Source organism: Vespa crabro, chromosome 2, assembly GCF_910589235.1.
Source record: "Vespa crabro chromosome 2, iyVesCrab1.2, whole genome shotgun sequence".
Lineage (NCBI taxonomy): Eukaryota > Metazoa > Arthropoda > Insecta > Hymenoptera > Vespidae > Vespa > Vespa crabro.
Genome location: NC_060956.1, coordinates 13,500,196 through 13,516,369, shown reverse-complemented (window position 1 = coordinate 13,516,369; position 16,174 = coordinate 13,500,196). Strand labels below are relative to the sequence as shown.

The window sequence follows — 16,174 nt, the reverse complement described above, 5'->3', positions numbered from 1 at the left end:
TAAGAAAGAAAATTCAACATTTTTGCTTAAAAATATATCTTTATTCAATTAGGTATTATCCATTTTTGCTAATGATCTTCTGCCATCTTTTAGGCAGTGTCATAATTCCATGTTCATGAAACTTCTGATTTTTCCCAGCAAAAAACTGAATTAAATGTGATTTTACATTACCAGCGTCAATAAAAATTTTATCATTTAAGGAGTTCTGCATGGAACGAAATAAATGATAATCTGAAGGCGCAAGGTCAGGGCTATATGATGGATGTGACAACACATTCCAATCTAGTTCCAAAAATTTTTGACGAATGACTAAAGATATGTGGGCCTTTGCATAATGATGCCAGAAAACAACACTTACGATTTGCCAATTCTAGCCGTTTTTCTTGAACTGCATCGCTCAGTTTGGCGATTTGTTGAACGTACACGTTTGAATTAATCGTTTGATTTTTTGGTAAAAGTTCAAAGTGCAGAATTCCTTTATAATCCCACAAAACTGACGGCATAATCTTTTTTTGATGAATTTTAGCTTTTAGTGTCGTCTATGCTGGTTCATCTTACATCACCCACGACCTTTTCTGATTAACGTTGTTATAAACTATCTACTTTTCGTCGCCTGTTATCAGTCGTTTCAGAAATGAATTAATTTCATTGCGTTTCAGAAGTAAATGCTAATGCGTTGCATCAAATGAATTTCCTTAAGCTAATGAGGGATCCATAAATTGAGTTTTTTGACATAGCCAAGTTGTTTTAATTTTTTTTGAATGCATGTATGTGATACATTGAGCTTCTCTGCAATCTCACGTGTTCTGCTATGACGATTTGAATCGATAATGGCCTTGATATCGGTCTCATCAACTTCAACTGGACGCCAGATCATTGCGCATTTTTCAGTGAAAAATTACCAAAACGAAATTTGGCAAATCAATTTTGACACTGCCTTTCTTTTAAGGCTTCATTCCCATTTACGGTACATAACTTCTTGTGTACTTGCGATGCATTCTTGCCTTTTCGAAAATAATACAATAAAATATGTCTGAAATGCGCGTCTTGTTTTTCCATTTTTAAATTGGGACAAAAACGGAACTAAATAACTAATCGATACAATTTTTTTGCTAAATTAAAAGCGTAAATCCAAACAACAAGAAAACAATATAGATTAGGTGCTTTAAACACATTGACAAAACTAAAGAATGTGCTAAGACTATCTATTGACAAAATTCGCAATCACTTAATTGTCAACCCAATAGCAGGAAAAATTTTGAACCATCTTCCCAAAAAGCCTTAATATTATTAACAACTATCTACAATAGCATGACGCGACTATTCTATACGCTGCTATTCTATACAATGGAAATTAGCTCAAATAATTATAATTCTCAAACTTGATAAACTTCAAATAAAATCATTTCGTACCGACCAATAAGCTAATTGCTTTAATGTCGAAAATATTCGAAAAACTACTACTCAAAAGAATTAAAGTCAGCTCTTCTGTTGCAAAATTAATCCCTAATCATCAATTTGAGAAAACTATATACTATACAGTAGTGCCATCGAATTATAAACTTCCTCTTGGAATGTCTGAAGGAGAAAAAATATATATCTTTGTACTTCTAGATGTCCAGCAAGCTTTTTATAATGTGTGGTATGCTGAATTATTATACAAAATTAAAACGAATCTCTCTGATCAATAATTTCAGATAAATATTTTCAGGTTAATAAATTTATAGAATTAAACTTGAAGTTGATCTTTCCAATTGAAAACCCTGCGGATTATGACAAATTCTTCATGAAATATGTTTAATCAGACATTTCACGATCTTAAGATATCCTTCATCAACGACATATTTGAACCTCGTATTCAAGCATCAGTAAAGAATAGAAATAGAAATACAGATCACAGTAATCCACTTATTAAAGAATTAACAAACCTGAGAAAAATTAAAAAAAAATTCAAGAAAAATTGGCTGAAAAAGCTGGCTAAATAACTATTAACGGTCGAAAACATTTATCCGTCAAGAATTTCCCTCCCTTGCCATTGTTATCAGAGGTGATTCTTTCCTTCCTGTCTACTGTAAGGTGTTTTAAAGGAAACATTTTAGAATTTTTGAATAAAGAAATGTTTTCTAGAATTGTATTCGCTAGCTAAAGTTGCTTTAGCAATGCTACCAACACAAGGTAATGTCGAAAGATTGTTTTCGCTTTTAAAGTACTCATTAAAATAATCACTTACAACAAGATATAATTAAAACGTAATACGTATTGTCACGCTATGATATAATTTATCCGATGATATATTAATACTTAAGAGTAACAAATACTTAAATTTATAAGTTAAATATATGTTTATTATTTTTAGTTATAGAGAAAAAAAATCATATCTTAATCTTAAGTTACCATATCTACAGTAGAAAAATCGAAAAAATATTGGTATTTATTTTCGATAATATATCGGTTTCGATAACATATTATTTCAGCTTCGGAAATATCAATTGATAAAAATTCTGAGCAAAATATCAGTATTAAGTCTATGGAAAATAGTAACATAAATTCATCGGCCAGGTCATGTCACGAACTTATTTAAACTCATCTAAATTTGTATGCTGATCTTAGATAAAATTGTATGTAGGGAGGTATTATTGAGATTTTGTATATTACATTTCACTTCAACGAACTTCCTTTCAGAAGCAAATGTATTGCATAATCCTTAGGGTAAAAATATTTACAAAAAAGATCGTAAAATCGCTGATATCATAAAGACAGGAAAGGGTTTTTAAATTCCTTTTCTTTGAAAGAAGAAAAGAAATTCTTTTTCTTCTTTTCTTTGAAGATTTACTGAAAATTATTTTTGTTTATTGAACATCTTAAAAAAAAAGTATGAAAGTAAATATATCGCACTTTGAACTAAATAAATATTTTAATAACCAAGGAAAAACAAATTATTATAAGATTAAAAACTCATAGCAATTAAGTAATTCACATTTTATAGAAATAAAAGTAAACAGGATGTATCCGTGATATCGTCACCAAATGGTATTGGAATTGAATTAACGATGACAATAAATTATAATATCTACGATTGGATCTATGTTTAAAATATTAAAAATAGCACGAAGAAATAGAGTCAAAGCGATTAATTTCATAGTCACGACAATAGCAATGTCGTTTGTATGTTATTTAAGAAATTGTAAAATACAAATTCTATGTTTCACGAGAAGGAATAATAGCATTTTTGTTGCATGCATATTTATGCACATGCAAACACGCATACGTGTATGATGTGTACTTACAAATAATGTACAATATAAATGAGTAAAGTATTTATCTCATAAGAAGCGTAACAGAAAAATCAAACAATTCACACGTGATTATACACTAGTTACAAGATATATAAACGTATGTACATGTTAGTGGCTCACGAAAGTTTTCGAACGTTCGCTATTAAAACTTTATGTAATAATAATATACATGTTAGACTTACGTTATGAAAGTAATGTTGTAACACTACAAGACGCAACTATCGAGATTATATATACAAAATTTGAAGAGAATTCGTTCTTAGATCGTTATTCCATTCACGACACCTCATTTCGGAACTAGCTAACGCTTTGATCATGATCGTTGACTCGCGATCACTCATTTAATCGAAGGAAAATTGCCTTTTCTATTTCTTTGTCTTTCTTTCGAATTAGAATATATTTTCTTCTGTCATTTATCTTTTCAATTATAATCAATTGTAATCAAAATTTATTATCAGAAATCTCTCTGGTTAACAGGTTAGATATATATTCAGAACATTACAAAAATGAAAATTATTTATTTCGGCGAAATATCTGAACATTTCTTGATTATTAAAAAAAATGAAGGTTTTATTGCATTTAGTCAATATGTAGAACCTTTATTATGCAAATACACATTATCTGAATACCCTAATGTCCAAACGTTCTATTAATCGAATATTCTATTATTCGTCTTATATACTATCTCTAATCATAACAATATAAACAGTCTGTCCTTAACACAGCAGGAGAAATAAAATTTAATTCAAAATTCTTTAAACAATTACGTAGTATTTGTAATGTAATACAATGAAACGTAACTGTGTAGTGCTAACTGTTGAAACGAAAACAGAAATACTTACAAAATTAGAAAACGATATTGCGATATTGCATAAAATATCAGAATAAAGAGAAGGCGAAAATATTAACGTCACAGAGTAGCCCAAAATATAGAATAATTCATTTAAGAAAAGTCTGTATTCCATTATCCGAAAATTTCCTTATCAGAACGATTTTAGATCTCCCTATTAGTTTAAATAATAGTTTAAATATTTATATAATAAATATTTAACGAAATAAAAACTAAGAATTGTAACTAAAAACTGAACTTACACATCTATGAGTACCATTTAACCTATAAAATATATGTATGCGTCACGGAAATATAAAATTGATTAAATAAATTATCATCGTACAAATATTTTAAGTGAACTAATACGAGGAAATATATAAGATATGTAATAGTGTATATTAGAAATATTTTATAAGTTTGAAACGGTTTTATTTTTATACAAATATACTTCTTCAATTAACAAATATAGACTTCGAAAAAAATAATTACTTAGCATATGGAATTAATAAGGATCAATCAGCATAATTAAAGAATATCTTGTAAAGTAGGATAGAAGAGGAAAAGAAACCATAAATAAGAAAATACCCTGCATATGATCCTGGAGTCTGTTTTAAATATATCGAACAGTTAGAGCAGCGAACGAGAAAAGTCAAACTAATTCAATACGAGATGTGGTTATAGTTGTAATGTAGACGCCTACATATACTTCGTGAAAATGTTCACAGTCTGCGTTGCTGAGCTTAAATGATCATATAGATGTTATGTATATCTATATGGTGAAAGGGTATATAAAAAAAAAAGTTTATTTTATTTATATTTAAATGTAATTTATTTGAACATTTTTTTTTAATATCAATTTTGACCTATTTGTTCAATAATTTTTATATTTTTCCCTAGAAAATAATTATAATTAAACTTCGTATAAAGGCGCACAAGTTAATTATATATACGAAAAAATGATCGAATATAATTGAATTGATTCCTTATTTTTTATTTATTTATTTATTTTTTTTTTTTATAGGTATTACAATTTTACTCAAAAAAATTGTCAAATTCATTTTACTTTTAAATTATTTTTATGTTTTATAAATTAACGATTGCACACGCATAAAAAAAAGAATTCTTGATGTATAAATATATCGCATAAACCATACCAGTTCATTGTGTAATTTATTTAAAAAAAGGTCGATAACACTCGATAGATACGTGGATGATATGCACGTTTTGAAATTCAAAGTGGTAATCCATGGATTTATCGCCACTACAATCTACAGCCTAACAAAAGGTACATCTATTTTTGGTTTAACTTATACGTGATTTTACTTTTGCGTGCATTTAATACTTATAGGTCAATATTTTTTTTCGGATATTTTCATAGAATTTCTTTTATTGTCAATGAAATGAAATTATTTCAAATATTTTAGAAGAACATCTAAACTCTGTTAAAAAACTCTACTATGTTTATGCTTTGTTTTAATTCGTTATTGTTTTTTTGTATAATCCGTACATTTTCTAAGATATCTCGAAGATACATTTTATTGTACAATAAAGTTTAAGATAAATTTTTATTACCGGAAAGCAAAGAAAAGAAGACATACGTCGCTTGCTATAACAAGCAATAGTCCATTGACCATTTCCAAGTGTTTTCCATGAATAGTAAAATCAATATGTACATACGTAGAGTTCACGAACCCTTGTCCATAGCAACCACAAAAGCTTCGATCTTCTAAACTTGATTCTCAACAATGGTTTCATGAAAATTTCTATCCGGAATAAAATATAATTACGTAAGATCCGTATTATTTATGCAAATCAATCCATATAAATAATGTGTCCGTGAATTTTTAACATTTATTACTTTCCTCTAGTAAGAGTACAATTTTTACACTATATGTATATTTCTATAGAAATTATATATAATACATAAGTATGTTTTGTACAATGTAAAATATATGTAAAATATTTTAAATTAGATAATAAATCTATTCTCCCGCCAAATTGTTTTAAAAATCATTATACCCATCTTTAACAATCCAAAATCCCCAGATATTCAAAATATTTTGATATAATTGATGTAATATATTTTTGTGAAAAATAAGTCACATAATCGATAAAAAGTCTTGTTATTCTTTTCATTTTTCATTCCAAAATAGATCTATAATATTACAAAATTATTTTAATTGATTGCTTTAAAGACTATTATTGGTATATTTATTTATGTATTTATATCATTACAAATTATACAAATGCTTGACTCTCTCTTCCATGACATCTTTCGTCTTATTTGATCAACACTGATTCCACATCAAAATTTTAAATTAACAAAGTGAGAAAACAAGTCGTCCAAAAATGTTGATTAGAAGCTTAGATGAAAATACAATAAGACTTGTAACTACTACACAAATTATAACATCCATATATAGTGCTGTCAAAGAATTAGCAGAAAATGCTTTTGATGCAAATGCAAAAAACATTGAAATTAATCTCGTACGTATTAAATTTTAATTTATATTGCTTTTTATATACACTTTGTTTACTTATGTGTGTATTCCATATATAAATATAACTAATTAAAACTTATGTCAAAAAAAATGAATCAATTTTATATATCTATTTTAATTATATATTATAATGTTTTTAATTATTATTAGGTTGATAATGGCACATCACTAATAGAAGTAAAAGATGATGGAGATGGTATTTCAAAAGTAGATGCTTCGTATATGGCTTTACCATCCTGTACTTCTAAGATATCAAATTTTGCAGATTTAGGTAATACTTATTGTTATAAGACAGTTTAATTGCTATTTTATATGAATTGAATTATTAATAATAACCATTTTTTTATCTTATTTATATAGGTATGCTAAAAACTTATGGATTTCGAGGTGAAGCATTAAATGCATTGTGTAGAATCAGTGATGTTGTTATTATGACCAGAACAGATAAGGATGAAGTAGGCAGATTGTATAATATGGATAACAACGGAAATATTATGACATCAGAATTATATCCAAGGGCCAGAGGTATTAAGAGTTTATATTAATAATCGCGTAATGAGTTTCGTTTACTTTATATAATTTTTTGTGTTAGGTACTACGGTTCAAATCAAACAAATGTTTAAACAATTACCAGTAAGAAGAAAATTAATTACTAACAAAAAAAAAGCAAACCAAGATATTAAATTAATAGAATGTCTGCTTAAAAGTTTTGGAATATGTAATTACACAGTAAGAATTAGTTATAAAGTAAACAATAATGTCATATTTATAAAACCAAATCTAGATAGTATCAAAGAAGCAGCAGAACATGTGCTTGGGAGCAAAGTTATATGTAATATGAAGTGGATTACTTATGAAGAAACTGAGGTATATATAAAAATATGATTTTATACAATACAAGAATAAGGAAATAGTCAATCAAGAATAAGGCATGGTCAATCAATTAAAATATAATAAGTAATATTGTACTACACTTTTTATGATATTTTAGGCTACAATACAATTAATGATTCCTGATAAAGAAATACAGGATATAAACGAAATTTGTCAAACCAATCATTACATTTTTATCAATAATCGTCCTGTTAAATATAAAGACATTGAAAAGGTATGATTTTAATTGTATAAAGATTAATTAAGCTTTGTTAGACTTTTATATTACAATTTTTTTATTGGTACACATTACTTTCTCTATAAAATAAAATATTGCTGAAAAATAATATATCATATATATATTATATTAAAAAAAATACTTGAAAGAACTTCGTTTTTTTATTATTAGGCAGTGAATGACATAATCTCAGAATACTTTAGTCACAAACTGTCAGTAAAAAAGAAACCAATATTTCTTGTACATATTTTGATGGATCCAATGGATGTTGATGTTAATTTAGAACCTAATAAAGATGCAGTACTTTTAAGGAATCAGGTATAATTTACAGATTGCATGAAAACTATAAAAATCATGGTATATATATATTAAAAACTATATATATTGTAGCAAATAATTCTTGATGCTATCAATCGACTTTTAACAAATTTTTATGGTATTCAAAGGGAGGAACAGAAAAAAAAAAATTCTGATGAAATAAGTAATTATGATCAAGATTACTCATTGATAACTAACGAAAATATTTCAAAGACAGAATTACCTGTATATAAAAGACGCAAAATTTCACCTAATATGGATGAAAAAGAAATTAAAAAAACTATAAACAGAGAATCAGTTCCACAAAAGTTTAATAAGAATACAACTGAGTTATTGAAATACCAAATTATTGAAGACATACCCCATTGTAAAAACACATTAAATGATTCAATAAGTAAAGATGGGAAGAATAATGTTTCTGAGGGTGAAATACAAGTTATCGCAAATTATTTAAACACTACATCAGCTTCACATAACTCAAGTATACATAATATAGATACCAATTGTACAGATCGTAATCAACTTAAACATGATTATACGTTAGTATAAATATTATATAAAAAATAGCTTTTAAAAGGACATGCATTTAAAAACGAAATTTAAATATTACATTTAGTTTTAGCAACAATCCAATATATACCAATGACTCATTACTATATAATCTGAATTCGACTGATAAAAAAGTTAACATTCACCAGACTGTAAATACGTTAGATAATCAAATTGATATTTCAAATGAAAATATTAGTCAGTTACCTGTAGTAGACCTAGGTGAAGATTTTGAGTTTGATTTTATATTAAATGAAAGAAGTAATGTAAAAACACATATTAATAAGATACATGATATACAAAATAATGAAAAGGATAATAACTTAAATGTAAAAGAAAAGAATTCATTGGAAACATGGAGTAAAGGACATGTAGAAGGTTTAAAGGTACATCTACTTTTTTTAATTCAACAAAAAATAAATGTGTATCATTTTATAACAAATATACTTTTATGTGATGATAGGGAGGTACAGATGTAAAACCATTTATCGATTGTACAAACCATATATCATTAAGTAATAATTCTTACACTATAAAGACAACATTTGCCAAATTTGCAAATGACATCAGATCAGAGAGTAAATATATTGCATCATTTTCCTTTTTATATTATTAATATCGTATTCTTTGTAATTTGTGTACTACAAGTAATTATAATAATTATAATAACTTTTTTTAGTAATAAAAGAAAATCCTAAACTATCAGCAGTAGAAGTTGCTCGTAAAATAACAGATATTTGGAAACATTTGCCATCTCAAGAACATGGCTATTATCAAGATCTTGTCCATGAAGAGAAAGCAAATAAAGAAAAAGTAAAAGAAGAAAAAATAAAACAGAAACTTGATGAAGGTGTTAAGAAAAATAAAAGACGATTTTTACGTATGCTTGAAAATATGAAAAACTTGAATACACCAAAATCAGAAAATCTAGCAATGAGAACTACAGTACCTTGGGATATGAATATAGAAAAAGTTACAAAAAATTTCCAAAATAGGTAAATTATAAACATGAGAAATTATAATTATTAAACTGAATAAATATTTTATTACATTTAATATTATTAAATATTGAATTAATATTTAATCATATAACAATTAAATTCATATTTCAAGATTAATATTTTTATATTCAGAAAAAATAATACTTTTATTTTTTAGATGTGATTATAATAATATTCATCATGTAGTAGGATTAATTAGTGTAAATTTATGGATCATTAAAAATAGTGCACAGCTTTGGTTACTAGATATTTCTCATATTTTGAAAGGTTTAAATAGCACTGACTTAATCTTAGATAAGGTAATTTCCCAATTGTATTATTATATTTTTACAGATATTAATTTAATTTATTTTACTTCAATTTATAATTAACAACACTTTTGATGCTTGTGTACTTACAGATACAATCTCAAGATGTTGAAAAACTTTTTAAACAATGGATTTTAGAAAAAAAAAATATGTCAATGATATTTCCGATATACACATTAACATGAAATATATGCTTATCAAATTAAGATTTATATACACATATGTACATTTAACAAAAATTTAATATAATATTAGTACTTATTACATTAAGGTTTTATTTATTATAATAAAATATAAAATATTTTACTTACTGAAAAATAAATAAAATATATTTGCTTTTGTATATTATTTTTCAAAAAATATATATTTAGATAAAACATTATCAAAGAAGTGAGATAAAATTATTCTTATATGATAATTAATTATTTTTATTAGTTTTATGAATATTCTGTGTATGGATTATAATTATTGATTTCCCAATATCATTAATGTCAGCACGATCATTGCATGGCGCTTTAAGAGTTATTGACAATTCAGTGCTAGTGTTAAAATATGTAGAAATATAAAATTATATTGTAGTTTTAATAATTATATTCTTTAAATAGAAAATTGATATAAAAGGAAGATTATATATAATAAGATTAATTAAATGTTTAATACAAATAAATAATAAGAAATTACTCTTGAAGAATATTTTAGGTTAAGTATGGTGTCGATATCATAAATTAATATTTTGAAAACATTAGAATGGATAATGTGATAACTGCAGAATGTTTGACACTTGATTTTGGACCTTTTGAAACTGTACATCGTTGGCAACGTATGCCTGAATGTGATGAATTTGTTGGTGCTAGGTAAATTCATTTTTAATAACCTATTAAAGGCTATCATTAAACTTTAATTAACAAAATAATATTTATGTAAATTAATTTTTTTGATATTTAATTGTAAATATTCATAAAAAATTAATATTATTCTCGTATTTATGTCAATTATGCAATTATAAGTAATTACATTTAACTTTTATATATTTATATATTTATATATTTATTCTTAAAATAATATATAACAAGATTTGATTTAACAGACGTAGTAAGCATACGGTTGTGGCATACAAAGATGCCATTTATGTATTTGGTGGTGATAATGGCTCAAGAATGTTAAATGATCTGTTGCGCTTTGATGTAAAAGAAAAATCATGGGGTCGTGCATTTGCAACAGGAACTCCACCAGCACCACGTTATCATCACTCAGCAGTAGTACATGATGCTTCAATGTTTGTATTTGGTGGTTATACTGGTGATATACACTCAAATTCAAATCTTACCAATAAAAATGATCTTTTTGAATATCGTTTTTTAACTGGACAATGGACAGAATGGAAATTTATTGGGATGTATGTTATTATAATTGTATTTTATAATAATCTTTATAAATTTGATAAAAAAATATTTCATTGTAGAACACCTGTTGCGAGATCTGCACATGGTGCTGCTGTATATGACAATAAATTGTGGATTTTTGCTGGCTATGATGGAAATGCAAGACTTAATGACATGTGGACAATATCTTTGTTGGTAAGATTTATATTTAGAATGTGTTAATTATTTTCACTAGCTTGAGGAATGTGTATTTTTTTAGCCTGGTGATACACGCATTTGGGAGAAAGTAGCTCAGTCTGGCGATTGCCCTCCAACTTGTTGTAACTTTCCTGTTGCTGTAGCTCGTGAATCTATGTTTGTATTTAGTGGACAAAGTGGAGCCAAAATTACCAACAGTCTTTTTCAATTTCATTTTAGAGAAAGACGGTAAATAAATGTAACATTAAATAATATAAAATATAATACTTTACATTCATAATTATTCGATTTTTATTAGTTGGACCCGTATATCAACAGAACACATTCTTCGTGGTGCACCTCCACCACCTGCACGTAGATATGGTCACACAATGGTAAGCTTTGACAGGCATCTCTATGTTTTCGGTGGAGCAGCTGATTCAACTTTACCAAATGATCTTCACTGTTACGATCTGGATACACAAACTTGGAATATAGTACTACCATCTACTGACAGTCAGGTTTGCTTAAAAATTATTTTTTATTATATTTACTATTATATCATAATTATTATTACTATTACAGGTACCATCTGGTCGTCTTTTTCATGCTGCAGCAGTGATTGGAGAAGCCATGTTTATTTTTGGTGGTACAGTTGATAACAATGTACGTTCTGGAGAAACGTACAGGTTTCAATTTTCTTCCTACCCTAAGTGCACTCTTCATGATGATTTTGGAAGACTGTTAAATGCTCGTTTATTCTGTGATGTAGAATTTGTAGTAGGTGAAGGCGATACAAAAATACCAGCACACATAGCTATGGTTGCAGCTCGTTCTCAATTTTTAAGAGCTCGAATTAGGCAAGCGCATGAAAAAAGAGAAAAACATTTGGAAGAAGTTTTAGGTTCTGCAGATGTACCAGTTAAAGATTTACCTTTATTAGAGGTATATTTTAAATAACTATCAATTTAGAAGAAAAAAACCAATTTTTTTATAAAACGTGACAATAAAATGTTATTTTTGTAGGTAAAATTAAAAGATGCTGTTCCAGAAGCTTTTGAAATGGTATTAAATTATATCTATACGGATCGTATTGATCCTACAAAAAGATTTGAGGATACATCAAATAGTCGATTTGATGATCCTTTAAGCAATGGCATCGTCCTTCTTATGATGGATGTTTATCGTCTTGCAGTTCAATTTAATATGAAACGTTTAGAGCAATTATGTGTGCATTATCTAGAAGCAACTATAAGTCATGCAAACGTATTGGAAGCCTTACACAATGCTGCACATTTAAAGTTATACTTCATTAAAGAATTTTGTCTTAGTTTTATAGTAAAGGAAAGTAATTACAATCAAATCGTTATGAGTCAAGAATTTGAGACATTGGATCAACCATTAATGGTAGAAATTATTAGAAGACGACAAGTGCCACAAACGAGAAACTTTTCAAAACAATACGAATCTGGTACAGGTATGTTTCATTGAAATTAATTTCGAATATTTTTCAATAATAATTTATTTTTATTAGGAACAACTTTAGAGCAAGATATGGAGGCATTTTTAATAAGTATTGGTAAAGAATTCTGTGATATAATTTTGATGTTGGATGGTGTGCCTATACCAGCACACAAAGCTGTTCTCGCAGCACGATGCAGTTATTTTGAAGGCATGTTTCGCTCTTTCATGCCTGAAAATAATATTGTTAATGTGGGTAATAAATTTACTATTAAATCTATATAATATAATTTATTTGTAATATTAATAATTTGTTACAGATACAAATTGGCGAGATGATTCCATCAGCAGAATCATTTGCTTCTTTAATGAGATACATCTATTATGCAGATGTTTCAATGCCCCCTGAAGATTCTTTGTATTTATTTACAGCTCCAGTTTTTTATGGTTTTACAAATAATCGGTTACAAGCATTTTGCAAACAAAATCTTGAAATGAATGTTACTTTTGAAAATGTTATACAAATTTTAGAAGCTGCAGATAGAATGCAAGCTAGTGACATTAAAAAGTACGCATTAAATCTTATAGTACATCATTTCAGTAAGGTAATTTATAATCATTTAAATAATGAATGCTATTATTACATATATAAATTTTATTATCCAATATATATTATTTATATTCATAAGGTTGCAAGACTACCAAGACTGAAGCAATTGAGCAGAGAATTATTGCTGGATATATTAGAAGCATTAGCAGATAAGCACAGTGAAGCAAGAACATGTCAAGATATGACAAATGATTGCTGATAAATGTAAGCGTTGAATCAGTATTTATATAATTCATATATACATTTGCCTCTAATCTTTCAAGATAAATATATAGTTTATTATAAGTAATCAGGTATATTTACCATTGTTTATTATTTTCAGGATTCTAATTAACACATTTTATATATAATATATATAAAGATTATATGTTAGTATTGTATTGTATCAAATTGTACTGCTGTTCATAATTGACAAAGATTCCACTCAAAGATAACTGTGTACAAGTAATTTTATCCATTTAAAGAATCATCATATAATTCAACAACACATTTTTATATATCTGTATAATTATATGCTTATGTCATTATAGGATAATGTACAAATTTATAATAATTTATTAATTTTTGAATATTATAAAATTATTTACAAATAATGTTCTCATATCAAATCATTATATTTCTAAAATATCAGTTATTATTATGGTATTTATGATAAAATATTGTATAAGGTTAACATGATAGCGTCTAAAAGACAGGCACAACATCTTCGGATCCCCTGGTGCTACCCTTTTCTCTTAGATTTAATATTACAGAACTCTACATTATGTGTCAAATATCAAATATTACATGTAAAAATGCTCAATACGTTTAATTACTAAAATAAATCTGTACGATTAATATATATTGCGCTAAAAATAGTATTATATTTAAGATGAAATCGACCCTTTTTTTTAAATATATAAATTTATTCGAATTTTGTAAATATCTTATCAAGACCATCATAACCTTTCATTCCTATTTTGGTACCAGCAACATGACAAGCAAAGGTTATAGCTGCCTGTAGAATATTTTGATCAATAAATTCTGTTTGATTAAATTTTGAATTTTCAATATCATGTTTCTTTGACTGACTTTTTTTAACAGGACTGTTTGAAGAACCTTTGTCTTTATTTTTAGCAGAAATTTTTACTTTGTTCAAATAATGTATAACCCCTGCATTAAATGTATCCCCAGCACCAAGACTGTCTATTATTTTTTGTGGTGGAAAAGCTGGTGATTGTACTGTAACTCCATCCGAAATACATGCCATTGCACCTCTATCACTCCAAGCACAAATAATAATTGTTCTAAAAAAATATGTTAAAAGATACATACTATATTTCATATAATTATAAATTTAATTTTTTATTTCTTATACCCTGGTTTAGTTTTTGCACTGATATTTTTCAATGTTTCACTCATATTGTTATATCCTCTACTTCTTGCAAAGTCTTTTGATATAAATACTATATCGACATAAGATAATAAATCTAATAATTCAGGTATAGATTTTTCTATCTCCAAACTAATAGTAATAGTCATATTCCATTTATTACTTTTTTCTATATTTTGCTTATCTGATAATCTCATAGACTTATTGTAGCTTTCTATATTTTGCATCATAGATAATAATTCCGTTATATTTCTGCCCTGAAGAAAAATAGTGATTAAAATTATTAAAAATATTGATCAAAGTTAATTATGTTCCTACTTCAAAATGGATCCAACTGTAGTTCTGCAATTTCAGTTGCATAAAATCTTTTAATGTCAATTCTGGTAGATTCGGATTATAATGTAAAATTGTACGAGTTCCAGTACTTAAACTTAGTATAACTGTTGATACAGGACATCCAACACCTTTGATTTCAGGACAATGTGAAAAATCAATATTATATTTTTTCATGTCATTTTGTAAGAAATTAGTATGTTCTTCTGCACTAAATACTCCTAAGAATTCACACAAATTTCCTAACAAAGAAAGAACAGTGCATGTATTTGAACTATTTCCACCTCTTTGCTGTTTATATTCAACAGACCTAAAAACTTTTATTCGATCAGTAATAACAAAATTAACAAATATTTTGTTGTGTTGCAAATTAACACATACTTTTGTTCACAATCCTCAAGAGGATAATATTTACATGTTTGTACTATATCAACACAGCTTAATCCAACAGTTAAAATTTTTATATTACTGAACTCCATTGAAGAAGACGTATCAATAATCTTCCTGTAGAAATTTGGAATTATATCGCTATAACACGAACTTTAAATAATAAAATAATAAATACAAAATCTATCAAATAATCATCATTAAAGATGATAAATAAGTAAAAGTTCGTATTTTTCTAATCTTTCCAAATTATGTTTAATTTATATATTCAGATAAATCGCCCAGCATAATATTTCATAAAAATAAATACTATTTTTTTGCATTATCTGAATATATTATGTAAATATGGTGCAAATAAATCAGTGAATATTAGTAGAATCACTTTATCATGTAATTACGACATGAGTGATAAAAATATGACTTAATGTACGATAATATTAAGTACTTATGTAGAATTTTAAATTCTTAAAATATTTATATTTCTTAGATAAAATATTTTTACAATATTAATAAAGTAATTTAATTTACATATAAAT

The 16,174-nt window shown here is 26.5% G+C and overlaps 3 protein-coding genes across 5 annotated transcripts; 2 read left to right on the top strand and 1 right to left on the bottom strand.

Annotated features, from left to right (window-relative positions):
* Nucleotides 1-6,374: 6,374 nt before the first annotated feature.
* LOC124433020 (PMS1 protein homolog 1-like) lies at nucleotides 6,375-10,164 on the top strand. Of its 2 annotated transcripts, none has more exons than XM_046982513.1 (12): nucleotides 6,375-6,615; nucleotides 6,780-6,900; nucleotides 6,990-7,154; nucleotides 7,414-7,496; nucleotides 7,621-7,737; nucleotides 7,912-8,058; nucleotides 8,131-8,597; nucleotides 8,675-8,993; nucleotides 9,071-9,185; nucleotides 9,287-9,602; nucleotides 9,766-9,907; nucleotides 10,009-10,164. In XM_046982513.1, exons 1-12 carry the CDS (start codon nucleotides 6,478-6,480, stop codon nucleotides 10,099-10,101), a joined length of 2,223 nt encoding a protein of 740 aa, XP_046838469.1. In that variant the 5' UTR covers nucleotides 6,375-6,477; the 3' UTR covers nucleotides 10,102-10,164. The 2 variants fall into 2 exon arrangements, with proteins under 2 accessions (XP_046838469.1, XP_046838468.1); XM_046982512.1 differs by having other exon boundaries at nucleotides 7,222-7,496.
* Nucleotides 10,165-10,392: 228 nt separating this feature from the next.
* LOC124421739 (leucine-zipper-like transcriptional regulator 1) lies at nucleotides 10,393-14,387 on the top strand. Of its 2 annotated transcripts, XM_046957293.1 has the most exons (11): nucleotides 10,394-10,770; nucleotides 11,004-11,312; nucleotides 11,379-11,493; nucleotides 11,558-11,724; nucleotides 11,795-11,996; nucleotides 12,061-12,420; nucleotides 12,502-12,952; nucleotides 13,010-13,188; nucleotides 13,257-13,541; nucleotides 13,626-13,750; nucleotides 13,869-14,387. In XM_046957293.1, exons 1-10 carry the CDS (start codon nucleotides 10,664-10,666, stop codon nucleotides 13,743-13,745), a joined length of 2,295 nt encoding a protein of 764 aa, XP_046813249.1. In that variant the 5' UTR covers nucleotides 10,394-10,663; the 3' UTR covers nucleotides 13,746-13,750; nucleotides 13,869-14,387. The 2 variants fall into 2 exon arrangements, with proteins under 2 accessions (XP_046813250.1, XP_046813249.1); XM_046957294.1 differs by lacking the exons at nucleotides 13,626-13,750; nucleotides 13,869-14,387 and having other exon boundaries at nucleotides 10,393-10,770; nucleotides 13,010-13,147; nucleotides 13,257-13,481.
* LOC124421740 (ketohexokinase-like) lies at nucleotides 14,142-15,941 on the bottom strand. Its single transcript, XM_046957296.1, has 4 exons — nucleotides 15,633-15,941; nucleotides 15,237-15,561; nucleotides 14,904-15,175; nucleotides 14,142-14,832 (listed from the first exon to the last, which is right to left on the bottom strand). The coding sequence occupies exons 1-4, from the start codon at nucleotides 15,728-15,730 to the stop codon at nucleotides 14,451-14,453; spliced, it is 1,077 nt and encodes a 358-aa protein (XP_046813252.1). The 5' UTR covers nucleotides 15,731-15,941; the 3' UTR covers nucleotides 14,142-14,450.
* Nucleotides 15,942-16,174: the final 233 nt, after the last annotated feature.